General features: G+C 42.4%; 1 protein-coding gene across 1 annotated transcript; it reads right to left on the minus strand.

Moving 5' to 3' along the window:
- On the minus strand, positions 1–7,887 carry LOC103093485 (solute carrier family 22 member 6-like). Its single transcript, XM_016425413.2, has 5 exons — positions 7,750–7,887; positions 3,601–3,755; positions 2,784–2,952; positions 497–620; positions 1–66 (listed from the first exon to the last, which is right to left on the minus strand). The coding sequence occupies exons 1-5, from the start codon at positions 7,803–7,805 to the stop codon at positions 1–3; spliced, it is 570 nt and encodes a 189-aa protein (XP_016280899.1). The 5' UTR covers positions 7,806–7,887.
- Between the last annotated feature and the right edge of the window lie 17,150 nt (positions 7,888–25,037).

Consider the following 25,037-nt stretch of genomic DNA (forward strand, 5'->3'; position numbering starts at 1 on the left):
CTAGATGTCCTCATATATTTGCTTTCTCAGAAGAAAAACTTTTTTCTCCAGCAAAATCTGACTTAGCTGTGAATGCAATTAACTATAGAAAGAAATTCATTCCAGGTTCCTGACCCTCTACATCTCTGCTCTTCCCAGCTGGTATCCATTCTAGGTTCATCTTTAACTTTCCTTCACGGGGAGCTGTGTATTTTACTCCTATCCCATGCCAAATTAATAAGCCCTTTGAGGGGCACTTGAGTAGCTCAGTAGATTGAGAGCCAGGCCCAGAGACAGGAGGTCGTAGGTTCAAATCTGACCTCAGACACTTCCTAGCTGTGTGACCCTGGGCAAGTCACTTGACCCCCATTGCCTAGCCCTTACCACTCTTCTGCCTTGGAACCAATACCCAGTATTGACTCTAAGAGGGAAGGTGAGGGTTTTTATAAAATAAAAAATAATGCCCTCTGACACTATATATTCTTGTGCATGTAGGGAGGATTTCCCTTAGCCATACTTCTGGAGTGAGCTTCCTCCCTTCTTCCTGCTGGCCATTTATCCATGCCACCTTCTGAAGGCTCTTCACAGCCATGTGGAGTTTGTTGTGAGTGATGAGCCAACGGGCAGATTCTGGGAGGGCCCTGATAGAACAAGGAGAGAAAGGAAATCTCTGAGGATGGGACCCACAGTAACAAGGTCCTCTTCTCCCTGGTGCCATGATAATTACCACGAGGTCTATTGCAGAGCTAAACCCAGTATGGGGAGGTTACTGGGATTACTTCCAGACCACTTCCCTCGCCAACAGCACATGATCCCACACTAGGTAAGTCCCAGAATCAGAAAGATAGTCCAGAGGAGGAATTCCCTTCCTGCTTGCTTCTCAGGACCTCCATTCCTGGGATGAGCTTCCTTTGGGCATGGATGGATCTACTAACCTTCCCCATCGTGGCCTTCTTGTAAAGGGCTGAACGGCACTAAAGCTCGTGTGCCCATATGGTCCCATCAAGACTAGAAGTAACTTTGGGCCCACAAAAGGAACTGGAAAGTTAGCTTTTATCACCCAAGATATTCCCATCAATCAATCAATCAGTCAATCAATCAGCATTTTAAAAGACACACTACATGCTCGTGGTGTCTGTGCTGTCCACCGGAATGAGAGACAAAATTGCAAATGGTCCCAGCTCCGAGGAAGCTGGGAAGTGACTTGTGTATGTGCGTATACATACATACATACAAGATGCAAAAGAAGCATAAGGTCCTTGGTAATGGGTGAGAAAGGAGCCATGAAGAGGTGGCAGCACCTAAAAGATGTCGCATGCAAGGTGGTGGCTGCCTTGAGCTTAGAGGAAAACAGAGGTTGCTCAGGGTCAGACTGCAAGGATTATCCTGGGCTGTAGGCCCTGCAAGGTCTTCGGGTCTCCCAGATTACTACCCCGTGACTCCCTATAGCCTCTGCAGGTGGGAAGCAGCATGCCCTGAGGATACCCGCATCTACATCAGCTTTCCCAGCTCCACTCAGGTCCAGTTTCCTACTCTGCAAAATGGGGATCATAAAAGCATCTGCCTCACGGGATTGTTGTGAGAACCAAGAGACAGAATGTAGAAAACTCCCTTTGAAAGCCTTCTAAGGTGACATAAATGCCGACTATTATTACTAAATGCAATTCAGGAGAATCAATAAGTGATGGTGCTGGGAGGGAGTCTTCTGGGCAGACCTTGAGCAGAGTAAACAGCATTTCTCTATTCTTAGCTACGGACCACATCCAGTTAGATTGGAAGAAAAGCTTCGGTGGGGTTCTCGTAGCCCCAGAGGCATGACTCGTCCTCTTGGTGCCTGACGCCAACAAACTTACCTGAATAGTAGAAGGAGGGAAGAGCAGAAGAATTGTGGAGGGCTTTGGACACCTTTGCAAAGCAGCCTTCCTCCATGCCACATTCCCCAGGAACTTACTCTTACTCTGACCAATTTGAGTCTTTGGTAGTATTGAGCCCAGTGGCTGACTGTAGGGACTGGCAAAGCCGTGGAGAAGATTAGCCCCCAGTAGGGAGTAGAGACTCCAATAAAATCAACCCATAGTCTAGCGAGAGGCAGACATGCAGCCCCATGACTTTAATTAGGGTTTCTTTTCTTTTAACCCTCACCTTATCAATACTTTGAATTGGTTCCAAGGCAGAAGAGCGATAAGGGCTAGGCAATAGCAGTCAAGTGATTTGCCCGGAGTCACAGCTAAGAAGTGCCTGAGTCCAAATTTGAACCCAGGACCTCCCATCTCTAGGCCTGGCTCTCAATCCAGTGAGCTACCCAGCTGCCCCCTTTACCTAAGGTTTCTAAACCTTCTCTGATGTACTTTGTAGAAACTGCATGTTCTTCCAAGGAACTACTGATTCAGGCATTCTATGAGGATCTGGGTTAAATGATTATATAATGACATATTGATTTATCAGCCTATAGAAAACTCTGTATAGATGCGATGAGGTAAATTAAGTCTATTGTAAAAGAATGCTAAATTATCTACATTCATTGTGTATGTGAGAAGCTGACCGAATCCCTTAGCCTATGTTACTTTCTCTATAAAATATTGCTGTGATCAACGAATCTCACCCCTGACTACTACCAGCTTCATTGGTCCTCTGGACACCCAAGTGTGTTTATGTCACCCTTCTCACCATGTCTCATTCTCCTCAACCCTTTGGGTCCTCCAAATATTTGTCGATATCCCCTGACAGCTGCCACAAAATAGGTGCTTAATAAATGCTACAGGACCGACTGATTAAACAATGTGTTTGTTGTCCTGTCTACATACATGGAGAAAAGAAAAGTGATTCCATATGCGACTGAAGTGGAAAACTGGAGCCAGCGCCATTCTCGAATCAGATAGGCCCATGCAGACAGGAGAACCGTCCCCAAACTGTAGGCATATGTGTTACAAGCATGAGCCAGGACCCTTCTCTCAATAGGCATCCACTCTAAAGCTTAAGGGGAAAAGAAGATGAACAATTAGGCTTCCTGTAATGCAGAGAGAGTGGAATAGCAGGATTGAAAGAACTTGGGATCAGAGAGGAAAGAGTGAGAGGGAAAGAACTGGTTAGGGATTAGAGAAGGGAGAAAGAATGGGAGAAAAAGATGAGGGGGGATGAGAGGGATAGAAAGAAGAAGAAAGCTACGGGAGAGAAAGGCTGAAAGGGAAGGGGAAACAGAGAGGCAGAGGCAAAGGGAGAAGATTGAGAATGAGAGGGAGTGAACCTGTGATTTCCTTGGTTTACCCAATACCAAGCTGGGAAAACTCCCTCTGTCAATGCAGGTTGGTTCCTTCTCTCCTTCCTACAGTTCTAGAGAGTTGCCCAGACCACTTCAAGGTTCTAGGACCTGCCCAGGATCACAATACTATTAAGTGTAAGAGGAAGGATGTGGCCCCACCCCTCCTGCCCTCAAGGACAACTCTATTCACTATAAAGACATCTGTCCACTGTTAAGATGTTTACTCGTGTGATGCCTCTATTACATTTCAAATGCACTTTTCCTAACTTGCCCACCCCCTGCTTGGCACAGAACATCTCCATCTTTCTGTATTCCTCCCCAGAGTGTAACCACAAGGATTTCCCTTCCTCCACCGTACTTACTCAGGCAGTTTTTGGCCATGTTGGCACCCATTAATACAGAACCAATGAAGAATCGAAGGATGACAAAAGCAGTGAAGGTGGGCACAAAGGCCACACAGGTACTGGTAATGATGATCATCAGAGAGGTACACATCAGTATCTTCCTCCTTCCAAACCTAAGCACAAAGTAACACAATAGTATCACATACAAAATGTTGGTACTTGCCTGCCTCCATGTCATTCTCTCCTCTCTAGCAATTGTCTGGCACATGTGCTCTGACTTACCCATTTGCATAAAGCCATTCCTCTCTGGTAGAGAAAACCTCAATACTGAGGATGCCTCTTCACTGTCCCTAATCACCACCCACCAGGAGCCCAGAACACCTCACAGGAGCTGCTCTGGAGACACAGCTGGTCAGTTCCTCTAAGCTCTCCAGCACAACCCTTATCCCAAAAGGTACTGCTCCACTGCTGAGCTCTAAACAGCAGCCATCTGAGATTCAGTCCACTGGCCCCTGTCAAAATGCAAATGCTTTAGGAAAAATGAATATGCAAAGCTCTTGTTACCACTTGTTGCCAATCAGTGCTTTCTCTGTAAGCTGTGTGTCAATGGAGGTGAGACAATATGAATTCAAGGGGGAAGATTTTACATATCAATGTTTTGATATGATCCTTGGCTTTATTCATTTCTATTTAAGTCAACTCAATTGCCAGCAGCTAAGGCAAACAACTCACAAAGTAAACCCAAATGTATTTTTATAGCTTAAAATTTGTTCAACTTTTATTTTTTGTTTTTGAGGTATTTCATTTTTTTCATTTCCGTATTGTAATAAAGATGTAAGCTGAGTGAAACTTATTACTGTTGAGATAGTGAAGGTAAAGTGAGGGGAACCAGTTTCTTCACAATGGCTGTGGCTGGAGAGGCTGCTACAGGGACCTAAACTGCTGAGGGAAGCTGAGGCTGCTTATTTGTAATGGACGACAGAGAAATGCTGCTGGGGGATGCCACACACAGGGATGCTGATACACAAGGGACTGCTCTGGGGGATCTGCCTATTGATCCCCACTATGGCTGATCTATTTCCTGATCTCCTTCCTCCTTCACTCCCTCCTCCAACCCTCTTCCTCCTGCCACCCTTCTCCTCCCAATTTTCCCTCCCCCCTGAGTGAATTATCAAATATTCCAAGTTTCTTTTTCAGGTAAGGGGTTTATTGGCATAACAGGATGGGAAACTGAGGTAAAGGGGATGAGGAAGTCCCTAGTCTAAGTGAGGTACAATTGAGAAAATAGTCCAGTCACAAACTGTGACTCTGAGATAGGGAGATGGAGGGCAATGGCTTTTCAAGATCTTTCTTCTTCTTCAGTTAGATTTCCCCTTCTTGTCAATTTCAACTGTCCAAAGTCAGAGAACTTCAAGTAACCAAGTCAGCCCCACCAGAGTCCAAAAGCCAAGTCAGCTTCACAAAAGTCTCTCAGCCAACTTCAATCTCCAGAGAACAATTGTATGTCCCCCAGTCAGAGACCCAGAGACCAAAATTCCCCCTGGTCAACTCCAACTGTTCAGGACCAGAAAGCCAGAGACTAAGTTCAAAAGCCCAGTTTCTCTTCTTAGTATGGCCAGCCAAAAGCCTCTAGGGAAAAGTATAACTTCCAGTCCCAGACACAGAGACACAAAAGCCCCCTCCCCCAGCTCCAACTGCCCAGAGCCAGAAAGACAAAGTCCAAAAGCCAAGTTTCTCCTCTCACAGTGTGGTCAGCCAAAGCCTGCAGGGAAAATGTGACTTCAGTCCCTGACACAGAGACACAAAAGCCCCCTCCCCCAGCTCTACCTGCCAACAACCAGGGGACATTAATCCTGGGTTTTGCATCCCAGAGCCAGATCTCCAGTCCTGCAAAAATTTCTCTCTCTCATATCTCTACCACAGTATGAAGAAGTTCAACATTTTCTTAATAAACCCTTTTTGGCTCTAAGGCAGAAGAGTGGTAAGGGCTAGGCAATGGGGGTCAAGTGACTTGCCCAGGGTCACACAGCTGGAAAGTGTCTGAGGCCAGATTTGAACCCAGGACCTCCCATCTCTAGGCCTGGCTCTAAATCCACTGAGCCACCCAGTTGCCCCCCAACATTTGTTTGTTAAACGCTGGATTTCAGATTCTGTCCCTCCCTACCTACCCACTCTTCCCTCCCATTGAGAAGGCAAGCAATTTGATGTAGGATGCAGCCATACAATACAGATTTCTACATCATGTTGTGAAAGAAAATAAAGACTTCTCCCAAAATTCAAAAACTTTAAAAAGTGAAAAAAAAATGTTTCAAATAATGTTTCAATCTCTATTCAGACTCCATCAGTTCTTTCTTTCAAGGCGGATAGTATTTTCGATGATCAGGAGTCCTTCGGGATTCTCTTAGATCTGTTTTTATATTCTCACGTCTCCATTAGAGTAAAGTGGGCACAACATTACCGAGCACCAAAGAAGCCTTCCCTTTCCTCATTTGGACACTAGAATGCCTAGGGGATTGGGTTGGGGGCTGAGAGTGTCTTAACTTTGGGTTTGTAACTCGTTAATGTGGTCTCAGAAGTTGGCAAAGATCAGACTTGCTTTGGCACAGATATTTCTTTGTAATGAATCCCATCAGACCATCCTTGGTGAAGACTGGAGGTCTTTTGTTCATTCTATCAGCTATCTAGATGGGACAAGAAGTCTCCAATGTAGGGGAAACCCCCTTCAAAACATCTCTCACATCCCAGCTTCTTCATTCTGTTTTTGAATAAAATATAGATCAGGAATCTTTCTATTTACACTACACTATTCGGTAGCTCCCTTTCCTTAAACTCTAATTACTTTTTGGGGGGAGCAGATGTTTTCTCCCAAACTTACAGCATACAAATTCTATTCAATTTCTCCACATCAGACAGGTAGAAAGTGACACGAAACGAAATCTGAACCCACGTCTCTAAATCCACGGCTCTTCTCATTGGACCATGAAATGCTCTCAAGGAATTCCTATAGAAGTTTTAACAATGTTTTCAGGGGAACAACTAGTTAGCTCAGTGGATAGAGAGGATAGAGTGGACATGGGAGATCCTGTATTCAAATCTGGCCTCAGATCCTTCTTAGCACTGTGTCCTAGGCACTTAACCCCCATTGCCTAGCCCTTAGCACTCCTCTGCTTTGGAACTAATGCTTATTAACAAAGGGGACGGGGGAGGGGGGGGTTCATGCTTTGAAGGCTATTGGCACCTGTTAGAGCACTTGAACAACTTCCCAAGGAATGACAATGTTGTTTACTCAAATGAGTCTGAGCTCAAGTATCCTTGAAAAAAGAATTAACTTCATTTATTACTTGTGGAATGGATTTTGGGATGACCCATAAGTCTGTGGTTCGGGATAATTTTGCTGTAATCCTGGCTCTGCTCACTTCGCTTTGCACCCGTTTTTCTGAAACCATGCTGCTCCCCATTTCTTACCGCACAGTATTCCCCCACAACCGTACACCTCAACTTGCTCAGCCATTCTAACAACTGATGGGCACGATGCTGAGTTCCCACACACATAAATTGAGAAGGAAACAGAGTCAGAGTGATCCCTAAAAGGACCCATGAGCATTTAGGGAATACCCTGAGGTTTCCTCGAGAAGGGGCAGAAAGAAGACTTAAAGATTTCTGTCAACTTTGGTCTTGTTCATAAGTTTGGCTTGGAGCATCCCGATTTTGAACATTTTTATTTATTAATTCATTTAGAATATTTTTCCATGGTTACATGTTTCATGTTCTTTCCCTCCCCTCCTCCACCACCACCCTGTAGCCAACATGCAATTCCACTGGATTTTACTTGTGTCATTGATCAAGACCTATTTCCATATTGTTGATATTCGCATTAGAGTGATCATTTAAAGTCCAAATCCCCAATTATATCCCCATCGACCCATGTGATATGTTTTTCTTCTGTGTTTCCGCTCCCACAGTTCTTTCTCTGAATGTGGATAGCATTCTTTCTCATAAGTTCCTCTGGAATGTCCTGGATCATTGCATTACTGCTAGTAGAGAAGTCCATTATCTTTGATTGGAACATCCTAAATTTAGAAGCTTATACACATTTGTACCATGACATTTCAAGTACCTTTGTATATCTATCGAAGACCTACCTCCACCTGAGTGCTGTAGACTTACCTGTCAGAGAGCATCCCAAAAACTAGGCTTCCTAACAGCTGTCCTGCTAAGTACATTGTCTGAGGAATTGATTGCAGTGCCTTCTGTCCACAAACCAGGTCCCACTGGGGAAGAATGGCCAGAAAGTGGGAGAAAGAAAAGAGGAAAAAGAGTGAGAATGGAATCCCATGTGGAGAGTCTGAACATCTTGAATATGTAAATCATTCTTGGATTTGGGCCAAATTTAATCAATTACATATGAGTTGAACTTTATAGATTACCATTAGAAGGCTACTAGGTAAATCTTTAAACTGATGGATCCTTTAGCTTTGCTTTTCAATACTTTCTCATGGAATAATGCTAGCAAGGATATTATGAGTCAAAGGGTATGGTCATCCATGCGCCCTTTACTACAGACTACCAAATCATTCTCCAACAAGATTCCAAAAGTTTACAATTCCAAAAACCAGGAATGGGTGGGCTTGTTTTTCACGACTTGACCAACATTGAATGCTTCTGCAATGTATTAGTTTATAATTTTATGTATGGTGATGGCATCTAAGTTGTCATAATTTGTAATTCTTTGATTCTCAGCAATATTGAGGTATATTTTTCAATTGAATATTCCTCTTTTGTGTTTCTTCTTTTGAAAACTGTCTTTTTTATATACTTGGTGCTTTATTCACTGAGGATGGGCATTATCGAGGTAACTCTGTGTCCCAAGGCCCACCAAACTCTGGTTGATGGAGAGACTCCAACTGAGGAGAGCTGACCATTAAGGCTATTCCCCTTTTTACTCGCTGTGTCACTAATTTAACTCCAGTATCAAAAACCCATCTCCTTTTCAATAACTGTGGGAAAAGAGGCCTCAGACAGCATGGAGGCACTTGGGGAAATTAAATGCCGACTGGCAAGAAGACGGCCTTTATTTCACTCCACAGCAATAAGCCTAAAGGACTTAGAGGAGTCCATAAACAGAAATAGAAACCCAAAACTAAAACACTAACATTATCCAACAAGCTCTTCTCAGTAGGGAAGTCAGTTCAGTTTCGTCAGCTGCCCAATATTCCAGCCTTCCAGTAGTTCCCAAGTTCTTTCACAGATCACAACTCTTTCTACCAATTCTCCTCCAGACTCATAAGGCAACATGTGGTTTGAATTTGCTCCAGAAAAGAAGCTACTGAAAAGGTAATCACTTTCCCACCATGCGTGCACTTCCCAAATAACTCATGTTAAGAATGGCTGAGAAAATGCCTTTCTCTCCCATACTTGCAGAGGTGGGAAACTAAGAGTGTGAAGTGCTGTTTACACTTTCAAGCTATGGCTTTCTGGAGACAATTTTCAGGAACTCCATTTCCTTCTGTTTTCTTTTTTTGCTCTTTGTTACAAGAGAAACTGCAGGCTAACAGAAGTTGGAGAACACATTTGGAAAGAAAAGTGATTCAAAAAATTCAAATACATATTAATAAAAATTAAATTTTATAAAAAGAAAATTCTAATTCTCTCAATGAGCTCCCTCTTCATTTTCCTTAATCCCTCTCAAAAACTCTCAAAAACTGTCCACAACGAAATTCTTTCTGGTTGGGTCTTAAAATGTCATTCTTAAAAGATTACTATTCTTCATAGAAGAAAGAAATGGCAAACTACTCCAATATTTTTGCTAAGAAATTCTCACAAAATGGTCGCAAAGATTCAGACATGACCTACATGACTGAATAACAAAAATATCTTCCTGGACTAGGAGGCTGTGAGATAGTGAAGTAGATAGAGCACAGGGCCTGGAGGGCAGAAGATCTGAGTTCAAATGTGACCTGAAAAATTTACCAGATGTGTGACAACCTTGGCAAGGGAATGCATGATAGACCTCCAACATATTGGTTGGCCTTCCTATGGTAAACTAATGATAAAACATGGACATGACTCACAAGCACAGTTGACTGAGAGGATTGGGGGGCACTTATTACCGAGGGGTGGGGAGAAAAGAGAGGGAGGGAGACAATTTGTATCTCATAATTTGGGGAAATATATGTTTAAAAATGTTATCATGGGGCAGCTGGACAACTCAGTGGATTGGGAGCCAGGCCTAGAGATTCAGGTCCTAGTTTCAATTCTGACCTCAGACACTTCCCAGCTGTGTGACCCTGGTCAAGTAATTTGACCCTCATTGCCTAGTCCTTACCACTCTTCTGCCTTGGAACCAATACCCAGCATTGATTCTAAGACGAAAAGTAAGAGTTTTTATTTAAAAAAATAAAAAAATAAAAATAAATAAAATGTTGGAAACTGGGGGCAGCTGGGTAGCACAGTGGATGGAGAGCCAGGCCTAGAGATGGGAGGTGCTGGGTTCAAATCTGGCCTCAGACACTTCCCAGCTGTGTGACCCTGGGCAAGTCACTTGACCCCCATTGCCTAGCCTTTACCACTCTACTGCCTTGGAACCAATATACAGTATTGATTCCAAGATGGAAGGTAAGGGTTTAATTGAAAAAATACCACCTTGTGCCAGGCATCATCTGAGATGAGCCTCCCAAGTCCCCATCGTCAAGGAACTCCCAGTCTATGGACAATAAGCCCTTGGACTTTCCAGATTGTCAGAGGGGTCAGTGACACAAAGGAGGTGAGGAAGCCAGAGGTGGATGGAGCATTTGCATGTATTCACAGAGGATTCTGTGTAGGAGTTGATGGGCACCGTATTCTTGTCTTGAGCCCAGCAGAAAAGTTCTGCCACTTTAAAGGAAAATCTTGAGGTCTCCAAAGGTGATCATGGGAAAAGGAAAAGATTCTATGTTCTAAAATATTTAGAGCAGCTCTCTTTGTAGTGGCAAAGAAATGCACAATGAAGGGATGCCCATCAATTGAGAAATGACACACAATCATTTTCCAACATACATGACCTTCTACAGATAACTGGATGTCACACATTATCAAATCACTTAATCAACATTCTGTGATCTGTGATCATTTACCATGTTGCTACAACAGAAATATTCGTGATGGAGATGAATGGCAGGCAGACAGGGTGATCTGGAGGTTAGTTCCCCCTGACCAGTGGGATGACTAGCTAAGAGAATCATTGCTCCTTTTGATCAGTTTTCACAATCAATCACAATTACATAGGAGTACTAATCCATACTAGGTACTGGGTTAAAGAACAACTTAAGGCAGACCAGAATTGGAATTTTCCTCAATTTCCAAGTTACATTTTTCTTGTATTTCATTAAGGAACCTTGACAATGTTGCCTGGTTATTGCAAACAGAACGAATCAGTGAAGTTCGTCAAGTAGCTTTGCTTCAGGGGAGTGATTGATGTGGTGCTTGTGTGTTTGGCCAACAGATGGATGTGGGGCCTCTGAATGCACATCTGCTAAGAGAGAAAGGAGGGTGTAATGGGTAATGATCATTAGGTTTTATTTCTGTGAGTGTAATCTTTTTAGGGTAATAATCTGGGGGGATTAAAGTGGGACATATGTGTGTTAACCCTGTAAGTATTTGCTCTTATATTATTTATCCTGTATTGGGTAGGGAATAATAATCATAACAATTCCATTAGTAAGGAAAATTAGAGGGAGAAGTCTCACAGAGGGCACTGAGTGGATGTTTCATCTTTTCTGAAGGCTGCTCTGCAGCCTTCATTTCCCAAACTGCGGCTCTGTCAGTGTAATAGATGATAATGAGGGAGTATACTTAATGGTTAATGATAACTAGCAGATCAGGCAGTTACCTACTTTTGCCTACCCTACCTTCCTCCCATTTCCTTCCTCTCTCCCAGCCTCCCTCTTCAGCCTCTTCAGCTTTCCTCCCCCTTGTCTTCTTCTTCCTACTAAATCACTCAGGGTGCGTTTGTGGTGTCTCAAATGAAAATACTTTGTCTCTTCTTTTATCTTAGGTAAGGGTTATTTGGGGAAGACAGGAAAGGATGGAGAATGGAAGTAAGAGGGTCAAGGATTTCCCTAGACTACAGGTTGGCCTCCAGTTGGAGGATATTGGGATAAAGTTCAACTTGAAAGGACTGATTGATAGGTCTTGCAGTTCAGTCACTAATCATAAACAGAATAAGCCAAAAGGGATTATCCAAGTCCAAGAGATAAATCAGCTCCTCCTTTCCTGGAATATGACAACCAGCAGAACACAGGTCCAGAGTTCAGCCAGCAGTTGGTTTTGCCTTCAACTGTTTCCCAGTAACATTCCAAATGGAACCTTGGTTTGATTGACAGGTCTCCACTCAGCCACTGCTGCTTCCTTTTGCATGCTTTCCCAATTCCTCTTTCACATCAGTCAGCGGGGGTATGATGGCTCTCCAGAAAAACTACATGAATTTATGAAGAAAGAAGTGAGCAGAACCATTCTATTTCTGAGTCAGTACCAAATCGTTTTATAATTCATAATACAATTTAAAATCTGGTACTGATAGATTTCCTTCCTTTACATTTTTACATTAATTTGTTTTTATTCTTCCAAATGAATTTCATTGTTATTTTTCTAGATTAATAGAATAATTTTTGGTTATCTAATTGAGTGACATTGAATAAGTAAAATAGTTTAGGGGAGAAGCCAAGATTGCAGCTTAGGATCACCTAAAATCCAAAGCTCTCTGACAATGCTTCCAAACCAATATTTATGTCATGCTTCAAAGAAAGCAGAAATCCAAAGCCAACAAGAAGCCACAAAACTCGTCTACTGAAAACAACTTGAAACGTAGGCACACTGTGTCTATTTTCATAGGATAAGGGAAAGACAGGCTGGCTGAAGACTCTCCCCAACCTAGTGCCAAGACCTATGATAAGACTGGGTTGATGGTGTGAACCCCAGGAAAAGACTGCAGCCATAAGAATTTGCCTCTGACCCACCACACCTGGTCCACAACTTTGAAAATGACTAGCAGGGAGGAAGTGGGGGGGGGGCACCTGGCTGGAAATCCTCAGACCCATGGCTACAGTGAAAAATTTGCTCCAGGGAAGGCCAGTTCAGCAGCTTAGCTTAACTGACTAAATCCAGTAAACCAGCAGAGGGCTGAGAAAAGAGATTTGGCCTTAGGGCATGACAGTTCAAACACCCTGGTTCATTAAATCAACAGAGGGGAAAATTTATAGTCCATAGGCTGAGAGAGAGAAAAGTAAATAAAATGAGTACACAAGAAGGGGGGAAAGATATAATTGAAAGTCTCTATTGGGGTAAAGACAAGGAACAGAACCAATCAATAAGGATGAAATCCAGGGAACAATCAAGCAAAGTCTCAAAAAAAATCAGGGCCTTGGATACAGGCTTTGGAGGAGCCAAAAAAGGAATTTAAAAATCAAATTAGACAGGTTGAAGAAAATAGCAAAAGGAAAATAGTAGCCTAAAAAGCAAAATAGGTCCTCTGGAAACAGGCACAGGCATTGAAAGCCAGAATTGACCTGCTGGAAAATGACACACAAAAATTGGAAGAGAAGAGTAGCTTCAAGGGAAGAATGGATCAAAAGAAAAAGGAGAACCAAAAGATAGTGGAAGAAATTCAATCTTTAAAAATTATAATTGGACAATCAGAAACTACTGCTGCCAATCCAGTCTCCTGGGTTCTTTCAGCCATTTGCTCCCGATCTCCTGATCTTCTGGCCCCCACCCTAGCCCCAGCTCTGGCTGGTCTTGCTGTTCCTTTTGGTGCTGTTGGTAGCTGTCACTGTGTCTTCAGAACTCACAAGCTGGGAGTCCTTAGAGCCATTCTCTGGCAGCTGGTAAAAAAACAGGGTGTGCTTTCTTTAGACTTTTAGCATCCAAACTCCCTTTCAATGTGGCAGGGGAAGCAAACTGCTCCCCAATGTTTTACCCCAAGGGGGGCAAGGGGAAGGAAGATTATTCTTCCAAACAAGAAGTAAAGTTCCAAGCATGGCTCACTCAATGAAAGAGCAATGCATTACCTATCTCAAAAAGGTCCCAGTTTTAAGGTGCTTTTTCTTCTTCCCATTCCTGGGTGCACTGTTCCTTTCAATTATCTTGCCTGAAATTCTGGGAAGAAATTCATCTCCCTACAACCTCTTGCCATTCGGACCTACCCAGTCTCCAAGATTCATCCAATTTGGGATTCCTCCACACTATGCTCAGCGAGGAATTCTCCCTCACTATGGGAGATCCCAGAAATGCAACCAAAGGAATCTGAATGGATAAAGAAAGGATTTTTAAAGAGTCTAGAGATGAAAATTTTATGCCTTTTCAGACTCCATTGTTTTATGAAAGTCTCTCTATCTTACTGTATTTCACTGATGTCTGCTTTAAGGTTTAATTTTGTTGTTTTAAGTTCATATACTAATCTGATCAATACTATTCTGTCACATGGAATCATTTTAATCTACTGTGTTTTAGCTATTAGATATATTCTCTTACCTTTCCCCTATGACTACTGAATATTATTGTATAAGCCCATGAACATCTTGCCCAAACCCTTGTCATGAGATCCATCAAGGTCACATGTTGCATAAAAAGTCTTTTTCTTCCATTTTGCCTTTGTTAAATTGCCACATAGATAATGGATGGACTTCGCCAATCTGGTTAACAACCTTTGGAGAATTTAATGAGCTAAATATCTCAAATTGATTTTAAGGCGTCTTCAGACATAATTTTTAGATTTTTTTCAATAGCTCTGACTGATCATCTTGCATGCCTCTGAGTTATTTGTAACAAGAGGTAAAGGGTCCATTTTAGTAGCTGAAGTGAAGTGCAATTATATCCCCACCTCTGCATTTGTAAAAATGTAAATGGATGGGATACATCAAAGTTTCATACCAGAGGATCTGGGAAGTTGTTGCTAGGACATGATACCCCTGGATGGATCCCAAGAGGGAGCATCTCCTATTTGTAACTCTTCAGTTTACTCTACCCTTCAACCAGAATGATCTGGATTCACAAATGGGGTTTTTCTCCCATGTCACCTCCCCTAAGTCCCTACATCTACCAATCACTGTAGACACTTTCCAAAGGACTGTCCATCTAAATTCCTTCTAAGTGGACCAATCTCCTCAGTAAGCCTGAACGAGAGAAAACACAGCTGAGTCAACTAATCTCATCAAGAGAAAACTTGCCCGACCCTTTTAGGTACCTAGCATCCCATTGTATCAATTCTAAAAACAAGCCTGGCTCAAAGAACTCCTTGCCCCACCATAAGCATGGATCCAAGTACTTTCACTGTTTAGCAAGGAGTTTTCTCTCCTAAAGCAGTCTTAAGTACGGGTGGAGTAGAGGTCCTCCCATTTCTGATCCTGGCGAGTTCTCACATCAAAATAGGGAATGTTTCTCAGTAGGGAATTTGTTCCAATTAAGAATTCCCTGATGGGGAAATTTTTAACATTCACAAGTCTGAGAGATTTCAAGATTTACAGGACTTTGCTTAATGATTCTTTCTGATTCCAGGAGAAGGGAATATGAAAAGAGTCATTGCCCAGTGCCAAAAAAGCACAAAGCTACTTGCATAGTGCCAATCAAGGTAAAAGAAACAAAGCCAATCCTCCATGGCTTGATGATATTCTTCATAAAAAAGAGCACAATGACTTGATCATGTGTGAGACTCGAGGTTGATGCTGTTTAACATGTGTTAAATGCAGAACTTCCTTGTACCACACACTCTATATCAAATACATAGCATCAAATGTTCTGGCTCCAGTATCCTTTATAGAAAACATAAAATCAGACCAAGTAATCATGGCTCATATTTGCTGCTAAAATCTAGTCCCTTTTCTGTTTTTCATTGTGTGGCAAACTTTCTGTAGTCCGGGCTACTGATTGGGTAAGTGTATTATTGCTTAAATCATGTTAATTGGGCCCTGACTCAAAGACTTGCTATAGCTTTATTTTCCTTTACTTAGAAGTTTTACACATAAGACTTTGATATTTTATATTTCATCCACAAGTTGTTTTTTCTCTTTTATTTGGAGTTTTTGATGTTTTTGATCTCTTTGCCAATTGATTCATATACCTCATAGCTCAGCCATGCATCCCTGAGTGATCCTGCATTTTTCAACAATCTCCTCGGGGGGGAATATATTATTATTAACCACAGGGGTGTCTATGTTATTGTTTGAACTTTGATTTAAATTTCAGCAATTTTAACATAAGAAACTTGCTACCTCCCAGAATTCAGAAGGCGCCATGAAGATGCCTGCAGAGACCACATGCTGCACCAGAAGATCCAGAGTGAGCTTTGGGATGTGCTGATTTGAACTGGGTGGGGTTGAATGCATATGGTTTTGTATGTATACTTTTATGCCAAAGGGAACTGGCCCCCTAATTGGCTTTTTGTCAGTGCACCTAGCAATTATTGTTTTGTTCTTTTCCACGTTTATCCCCAAATTATTGTAATTTAAGAGTTGGTTATGTTAATAAGATCCATTAGAGAGAACAGTCTTCCACCAGATCTCAATGGGGAATGTATAATTAGAAATATGTTACCCTAAAACCTACATTTCCTGAGAGCCCATTGACTTCCTGTCATTACACACTTCCTGTAGACAGAAGATATTAGGCAGGGAGTTTGCAGGTTGTGCCTTTGTTTCCTGTCACAACCATGGTGGTGCTAAATGGGGATTTTGAACAGGCTGATTAGCCATGGGCACATGGTTTTAATTTTTTTACCTTTTTATTCCTTTCCTTCTAATGATAATGAATCTCTTAAAATATAATTGTTATTATTGCACATGAATTTTAATTTTTTACATTAGCCAGGACTGGTTCATTTTGATGGCTGCTGCTTTATAATATAGTTTGAGGTCTGGTATAGCTAAACCAGTTCCTTCATTTTTTCATTAATTATCTTGATATCCTTGATCATTTTTGTTCTTTTGTTCTTCCAAATGGATTTTATTTCTTTTATTCTTACTCAAGGACATGATTTTTGGATAGCTTGATATGGCACTGGATAGGTAAATTAATTTAGGCAGAACTATCATTTTTTATTATATTAGCTTGGCCTACTGATGAGTAATTTTAGATTTGACTTTGTGTGAAAAGTGTAGTGTTATTGTGGTCATATATTTCCTGGACTTCACTTGGTAGGTAGACTCCTAGGCATTTTATATTGTTTACAGATGTTATAAATGGGATTTCTCTTTCTATCCTGGCTGATGGACTTTATTGATAGTATAGCGAAATTCAGGTGATTGGGGGAAAGGGTTGTTTTGTATCCCATAAATTTGCTAATGTTGTCAAATGTTTTTGTGAGGTTTTTGGTTGATTCTCTAGGATTGTCTAATTGTGCCATCATATCATCTTTAAAGAACAGTACCTTTACTTCCTCGTTGTCTATTCTAATTCCTTCAACTTCTTTTATTGCTATAGTTATGAATAGAAATGGTGATAATCCTTGCTTCATTCTTGATCTTATTGGGAAGGCTTCTGGCATATCAGCATTAGTGATACCACTTGCTAATAGCTTTAGATAGATGTCTCATTTCATTTCAATGAAAGCCTCATTCATTCTGTGAAACTGTATAGGACACATATGTGCAAATATATTTAAAACAACTCTTTTTTGTGGTAGCAAAGAATGGGATATAAAAGGAATGCTCATCAATTCATGAATGGCTGAATAACCTGTGTTATACAATAGTAATGGTACACTATTGTGCTGTAAGGAATGGTGAGCAAGATGGACTCAGAAAAACCTGGAAAGGTTACGCAAACTGATGAAAAGTAGTCAACAGAACCCAAAGAATATTGCACAAAGTGACATGAATATTATACTATGTTCAACTATAAAGACTTAACTATTCTCAGAAATAAAATGATTCAAGACTATTCTGTAGAATGCATGATGTGAAATGATATGCATATGGAAGCACCATTTAAAAATTTTTTAATTTTTCTTCATTTTGAAGGGAATACCATATTTTCTTCTACCACATGACTAATATGGAAATATATTATGCATGACTATATACGTACAGCATACATCAAATTAATTGACTTCTCAATAGGATTGGAGACAAGGAAGAATGAAGAGTATTGTAGCTCAAAATTTTTTTTAAAGAAAAATTGAAAGGAAAAGTATATGGCTCAGTGGATTGACAGTCAGAACTAGAGATGGGAAATCCTGGATTAAAATATGGCTTCAGATTCTTCCTAGTTATGTGACCCTTAGCAGTCCCCATTGTCTGACTCCTACCTCTCTTCAGCCTTGGAACCAATGCACAGTTTTGATTCCAAGGCAGAAGATAAGGGATTTTAAAATAGATTTTTAAAACAAACACTAAAAAAATTTACATGGAATGAGCAAAAATATTTCAACAATAAAAATAAAGGCTGAAAACTTTTTATGGTTTAAAAATACATTTACTTTTACACTGTAAACTATTGGCCTTAGCTGCTGGCAATTGAGTTGATTTAAAAACAAGTGAACTAAATTCAGAAATTTTAGAGGGTTCTAAAGAGTCTAGCTTTGCGAATGTGAAAACCAAGAGATATATCAATATGTTAATATGGCTAAATCTTCACTTTTCTAAATATTGTGTTCCATGCTTTGCGGTCTCTTAGCATGTTAGCCACTAAGTCATGTGTGTTTTTGTCATGCTCTTATGGGAGCCCCTCTATATCTGAAGCTCCTCTTCTTGGCTTCTTGTAGGATTTTCTCCTTTGCTTGGAAGCTCTTGAATTTGGCTATTACATTCCTGGGGGTTCTCTTTTGGGGATTTAGTAAAGAGGGTGTTCTATGAACCCTTTCTAGTTCTATTTTGCCCCCTTGCTCCAGAACATGTGGGAAATTTTCTTCTATAATCTCCTGTAGTATAGCATCAAGGTTTTTGTTTATCTCTGGTTTTTCGGGCAGACCAATAATTCTCAGTTTGTCTCTTCTTCCTCTGTTTTCCTGGTCTGTCACCTTATCAGTGAGATATTTTATGTTTTCTTCTAATCCATTAATTTTTTGGCTTTGCTTTATTAATTCTTGCTGTTTTGCATGTTTTGATTTTGTTTGGATTTCATCCTCTTTCTCTTCTTTTCCTTGGGTATTCCCGCTATAAAAGTTTTCAATAGTCACTTTTTCCCCTTTCTTCTTGGAGGCTTGATTTTGGGCTGTGTGAGCCATTCCTTTGGTGGTTTTATTCCCCTTTCCTTTTTGGTCTGAGGTCTGGGTTATATGGGTGGGTTTTCTGTGAATTTAGGTTGCCTCAGACTAGTTCTTCCCAGCCCCCAAGGTTTCTTATCGTGGCGCCCGCCCCTGTTCTCGGTGCGCCTGCCCCTGTGCTCAGTGCGCTTACACCCGTGCTCTGTGATCTCTTCTCACCTGTGCGCAGGAATCTCCTGTAAAACCACTCTGAGGGGTGGAACTCTGGTATGCCCTGTCAGTTTCCAGGGAGCCTGGCCTGCCCCCCCCCCTCACTACAGCGAGGGGCAATGCTTTGGCCTTAGGCAGTTTTTACAGACTTTGGAGACTCCTCACTGTTCCCAGTTTGCAGGGGACCCACCATCTGTGCGCTCTCCAGTGTGCAGTGTTCTCCTGTGAAACCACCCTGAGAGGTTGTTTCCTAGCAGTCTTTAAAGCCCAAGGACCCTGGTGTGCCACCCCCCCCCCAGACAGAAAAGTTCCTCACTCACTTGATGTCCGAGTGAGCACTCTGATACCCTACTCTGGTTTGGTGGGGGAGGGGGGGAGGGCAGTTCAGTTCACGTTTTTGTGCAAGCTTTTCCTCCTTCTTTTAGTGTGGAAATGTTCAAACCCCACATACCTTCGTTTCTGTGGGGGTACTGGAGAGTCCCTCTGTTCTTCCAAAGGTGATTTTTATGCTCTTTTGAGGTAGTCTATTTTGCTTGGTGCCAGGGAGAGGAAGCGATTCGTGTCTAGATTGCAGCCATGTTTACTTGGAATTTCCTCTTAACTCTCTTATAATGCTTCTCATAAAAGCTACAATCTCTCCCTGACTTTCCTCTATAAGCTCAAGCTGAGTATTTAGTTCTGCATTTTGTTGAGTAGTAGAAGGAACACTCAGTTGGTTTGACTGAGAAGTGGGTTTTGTAAGGAAATGCAATATTATAGCTATAACAATCAAAATCCCAAGGGGGAGTACTGTGTCTCTTATACTTTGCCATAAGCCCCATGATATGAGAAATTTCAGAGAGACAATGAATGCAAATTTTACAAGGTTGGTCATGGAGCTAAATAGCCAGTTGTTAAGTATGTTGTGAACTGGCTATAACCACATATTTCTAAAATAAACACGTGGGGAGCAGGACAAGGCCAAAACTTTCCCCAGGTTTTCCTTAATCCTAATTTAGGCAGTTGTTCCCTAAAGGAAAGGAGATTTAAAATGTTTTTTACTCACCTGCTCTTACAGCTGTGTTCTTCAAGCCAAGTTAGCAATGTTTAAAAAAAAAAACTGACTAATAGAGCAAGTAATAAAGAGAGAAAGGAAAGAGATTTCACAGAAACCTTTTGAGGGTTTTCTCACCAACTTCGTGGTCCGCCATAAACTGTAACATTTAAAATAGTGGTTGAGCATAAACTGTTACAGATAAAAGAGTGGTTGGCATAAATTGTGACCACAGAAATATGGTTTCAAATCAAATATAAAGTGGTCGCCAGGGAAAAATCCCCAAATATGAAATATACCCAAGTCAGCTGGGTTTTAATGGAGATTTTAATTAATACAAATAAGGAATTAATGAGAGAGAGAGAGAGAGAGAGAGAGAGTAAGAGGAAACAATGAGAAAAGGGCTAGGTCAGCCCAGGCAAGCCCAGACCCAAGCCCTAAGAGAGAGAGATCAGATTTGTCCCAAGCAAGATTTGTCCCAAGCAAGATTCTAGTGTTCAGAGAGAGTCTCCAGTTTAGCTCCTTAGCTCAACTAAGTTCAGCCATTGAGCCCTCCAATTCAGCTTTGGCAAGCTGCTCTCAGAGAGAGGTCTCAGAGAGAGCCTCCTTTCTCTCAGCTTCTGACCTCCTTTTATAAGAGAATTTTCTCCTATGTCACCTCCCCTAAGTTCTCGCATCTACCAATCACAGTAGATATTTTCCAAAGGACAGACCATTCTGAATTCACACCTGAGTAGATTAAACTTTTGAGTAATTCACACCTGAGTAGGCTAAAATCGCTGAGTAAGTTCTCACCTCTTTGCCCTTTGTAAGTTTACAAGTTGCTTGACCTTTATAGGTACTTAGCACCCTTTTGTATTAGATCTAAAAATAGGCCCAGCTTAATGGTTTTTTGCCTTATTATAAGTATGGGTTAAGCACTTTTCATTGTTCATCAAGGAGTTTACAACTTTATCTTCCCCTAAGGCATGCTTAAGTATGGGTGAAGTAGAGTTCCCACATTCTTGATCAAGACCTTCATTGTTTAAATGGGGAATGGTCTTAACCAAGTGTTCTGAAGTAGGGTCTGAGAATTTTTAAGATTCATAGGACAAACCCCTGAGAAACTGCTCACAGCAGCCCTCACCTCCCTAAATGATGGGCAGAGGCCAAGGGGCTCTTGCTACACCTGTGGACAGAATGGGCATTGGTCGCAGGGTTGTCCTTTGAAGGGAAGTCCACCCTCAACTCCATGCCCAGCCTGCAGACAGCAAGGACACTGGAAATGCCAGTGCCCCTTCACACAGAGACCCCAGTGACCCAAGAGATGTCCCGCTGTTCTCCAGTCTCCTGAAGACTTGGAAGAGGGGCATCCTGGGGCTGGTGTGCTCCCAGTTTCTACCACTATGGTTGAACCCAGGGTTAATCTTGAGGTAGAAGGTAAGATGACTGAGTTTCTCATAGATGCGGGGGTAACTCATTCTGTCCTTACCTCACATGATGGTCCTACAATCCCTTCAGAACACCAGGTAATTGGAGCTGGGGGTAGGATACTTAGATGTAGGGAATCAGCACCCCTAGCCTGTGTCCAATTCGCCCTTATCTTACCTCTAACTCTCCTAGCCACTCCCCTGCAAAAGCCTCCAACAATCTCATCAAAAATCTGGGAGAAAGTACCTCCCACTGACTGTATGGGATCAAGGCACACCGGGACAGGCCATTGATGAGAATCACTTAATGAAAAACCTCAAGCCTGATTTTCCTCATCCTCATAGGAAGCAATATCCCATCTTCCCAGAGGCCAGAAAAGGATTGCAGCCTCTCATTGATAAATTCCTGGCTTGGTGGTCTCTCACCTTTCCTAGGAGAACAAGGCTGCAAGGTCTCTGCCTCTAAAACCCAACTGGTGTCCCAGTCTGTAACTTACTTGGGACACAACCTAACCCCAAATTCCCCCTTTCTGACCACAGACAGGAAACAGGCCATCCTATCCATACCTGTCCCCTCCACCAAAAGACAGCTCTGAACTTTTCTGGGTATGGCAGGGTATTGCTGCATTTGGATCCCTAATGTTGGGATCATTGCAAAAACCCCTCTACAAAGGTGCCAGACTTGGAACCCCCGGATGGGGGGGGGGAGATGAATGAAAATGAGCCTTTTTACTTCTAAAATCCAGACTTCCTGCTGGCCTGGCCTTAGTAATTACAGACCTTGAAAGCCCCTTTTCACGGTGGATGAGAGAAAGCAATTTGCCCTAGGGGTTTTAGCCCCGTACTTAGCACCCAATCTAAGGCCCGTGGCTTACTTCTCAAAGCAATTAGATCTGGTTAGCCAAAGGTGGCCACCATACCTAAGATCAGTTTCTGCCACAGCCCAAATGGCATCCCAAGTCCTGAACTGCAATCTTCCTTTCCAGTGCCCGAAAGCCACATTGGAGGCCAAAATGAAGCCATCCACTGACTTCATTGGAGTTCCTCATGGGTAGAACGCCTGAAAAGGGGAACTGGGGACTAAGTGGATATGGATCAAGGATTAAAGTTTAAGGAAGGGAAGACACAGGGAGAGAACAGAGACAAAGAGTATTTCAGCACAGTGTAAGCCTGATGGGGGTTAGCTCTGGTGGTAAAGAGCTTCCTCAATCTGGCAAACTGATTTTCATTGAGGTTACAAGAAGAGGGGAAGGGAGATTGATAATCAAAGGAGTCGTCTGACAGGCAAATTGACATTATGACTTAATTGTCACAAGATACCAGAGCCAATCCTAGTACAATTGGCATAACTAATGCCCAGCTCTAGAGTTCATTTGACCTACGGCATATAATATAAGCCTTATCTGATACAAATGCTAACTAAGTGTTATTGGCAACCCAGAGAGACTAGGATAGCTAGTCAGCCTTCAGGAGTGGAGCCTTCGCGATGGGTTGGAATTTCCCAAAGTTACAGTCTTCGTTGAACTCGAGGGCGTAGGAATTAGTCTAGTACACTGAGCATTCTGCTTAGAAGAGGGGTTTTTGAGTACCTCTATAATATTTTCAAGATTTGTATATGTCTGGACTGCTACAAATGCCTTTGGGGAGCTCTTGCTAAATACCTATCCATCTTTATAAAGACTCTGCCACCTAGGAAATTCCATTGAAATAAATATGGCTAATTTCAGGTATTGAAGCAAACTCTGTTTTTCCCAATGGTTATAGCTGCTTGCCACAACAAGCCAGTCCTGTCCTCCGATAAGAGGCAGAAATAGACAGCAGAACATGTTCCACTTTGTACAGACAGAACAACTTTGGGAACTCCAGAAACTTATGGGAGAATCTAGAAAAGGACCTGAATCATGGAGACCTCCCTTTACTTGGAGGTGTGTATCTTCAGTAAGAGGACTTGGGTTCAAATACAGGCAATGGGATCCCCTATGGTCCTGCTGGTGTGTCCTCACTTAACTACTCTGGGCATCCCTTTTCTCATTAGTCAAATGAAATTAGTCAAATGAAACAGATGGCTCTAAGCTTCCGTCCACAATCTTCCTCTTCTCCCTAATCCCTGGGACTCTTTGATGCTTCTTCATCCACCTCTACTTTTTCATTCCTCAGACTTTTCCCATCCCAGGATCTAGTGCTTGCCTCCACAATAGTGGTCACACAGAGGCATGGTCGCATCCTAGATCTCACCAGAAGCCACGTGTCTTCCAATTCCTTGATCTGAAACTCTCGTTCCCTCATCTGATGGTCTCTCCCTTCATATCTCCCTATGCCTGTGTCTTCTCCAGTGTGTTAGTCATGCTCATTATCATTTTCAGCCACACCAGGATTTCTCATTCCATGACCCCTGCTCTGATTTCACTTTTCTCTCTTAACCCTAGATCTAACCAGTCCACACCTGGCTGACGAGAGGCACTCAGAATGCCTGAAAAGGCTTTGACTACTCCCATTGAAGCAGTATTCAAGTCAGCCTGATTTCACCCTCCTGCCAGCGGTCCAAATCCTAGGACTTTGGGTGACCACCTCCCTGGGCTACAAAGTCCATCGCCAGGGTCAGAGGTGAGCAGCAATCACACCCCCAGCCTCACGGTTCAAGTCCTGCTTTCAAACAGATGCAGGATTCAGGCATCTAACTATGAACAGGGTAAGAAAACCCTACAGTTCCTTGTTAAGCCTCATCAACCTGGGAGCACTGTGATTGATTCAGTGACTGCCCAGGGCACTTATCGAGGGCTTGTCCTATGCCAGCTTCTGTCCTATACACTGCATAGAGAGACATCATGAAGATCTTTTTTCCCTTCTCAAGAAACTCACTCTTTTTTTTTTTTAAACCCTTACCTTCCGTCTTGGAGTCAATACTGTGTATTGGCTCCAAGGCAGAAGAGTGGTAAGGGCTAGGCAATGGGGGTCAAGTGACTTGCCCAGGGTCACACAGCTGGGAAGTGTCTGAGGCCAGATTTGAACCTAGGACCTCCCATCTCTAGGGCTAGCTCTCAATCCACTGAGCTACCCAGCTGCCCCCAAGAAACTCACTCTTTTATGAGGAAAATAACATGTTCCCAGATAGGGATGGACCAGGCAAAGGGGAGGAGGACCACTATTAACTTGGGGATCAAGCAATGACTCCTGGAGGAGGTGGTGTAGGACATGGAGTCAGAGATGAGCGCTGAGAGCACTCCAGCCATCAGCCCATCCGGGTCAAAACACAGACAACAAAGACGAGATTACTATTTCAGAAAGCACTAAAAAGTCAGTGTGCCCAAAAAATAAAATGTGTTGTGGGGTGTGTGTGTGTGTGTGTGTGTGTGTGTGTGTGTGTGTGTGTGTGTGTGTGCGTGCGCGGGCACACTCACATTCACAGAAAATGGACATCAGGATGGATTTCTCTCATCTAAATCTCGCTTCCAGATCTCCAAGTCTTGTCTGTTCAGAACTCCAAGAGTCAGGCTTGCCAACAGGACATTTGGATGACTCAGTTTACCTCTGCCCGTTGAGAAACCTCAATACCAAACATCCCTTTTTGGGGGTTGAACTATGGACTTTAGAGCTGTTTGGGAACCCTGAGCACAGCTGGGATTTGTGGATA

This window comes from Monodelphis domestica, chromosome 6, assembly GCF_027887165.1.
Source record: "Monodelphis domestica isolate mMonDom1 chromosome 6, mMonDom1.pri, whole genome shotgun sequence".
NCBI lineage: Eukaryota > Metazoa > Chordata > Mammalia > Didelphimorphia > Didelphidae > Monodelphis > Monodelphis domestica.

Excerpts from the sequence above, each read along its gene's own strand:
- LOC103093485 (XM_016425413.2), bottom strand. The coding sequence starts at position 7,805 with ATGTACTTAGCAGGACAGCTGTTAGGAAGCCTAGTTTTTGGGATGCTC. Across the intron at positions 3,756-7,749 it reads TTTGGGATGCTCTCTGACAG|GTTTGGAAGGAGGAAGATAC; the intron begins GTAAGTCTACAG and ends CTTTGTGCTTAG. Across the intron at positions 621-2,783 it reads ATCACTTTTCTTTTCTCCAT|GGCCCTCCCAGAATCTGCCC; the intron begins GTATGTAGACAG and ends TTGTTCTATCAG.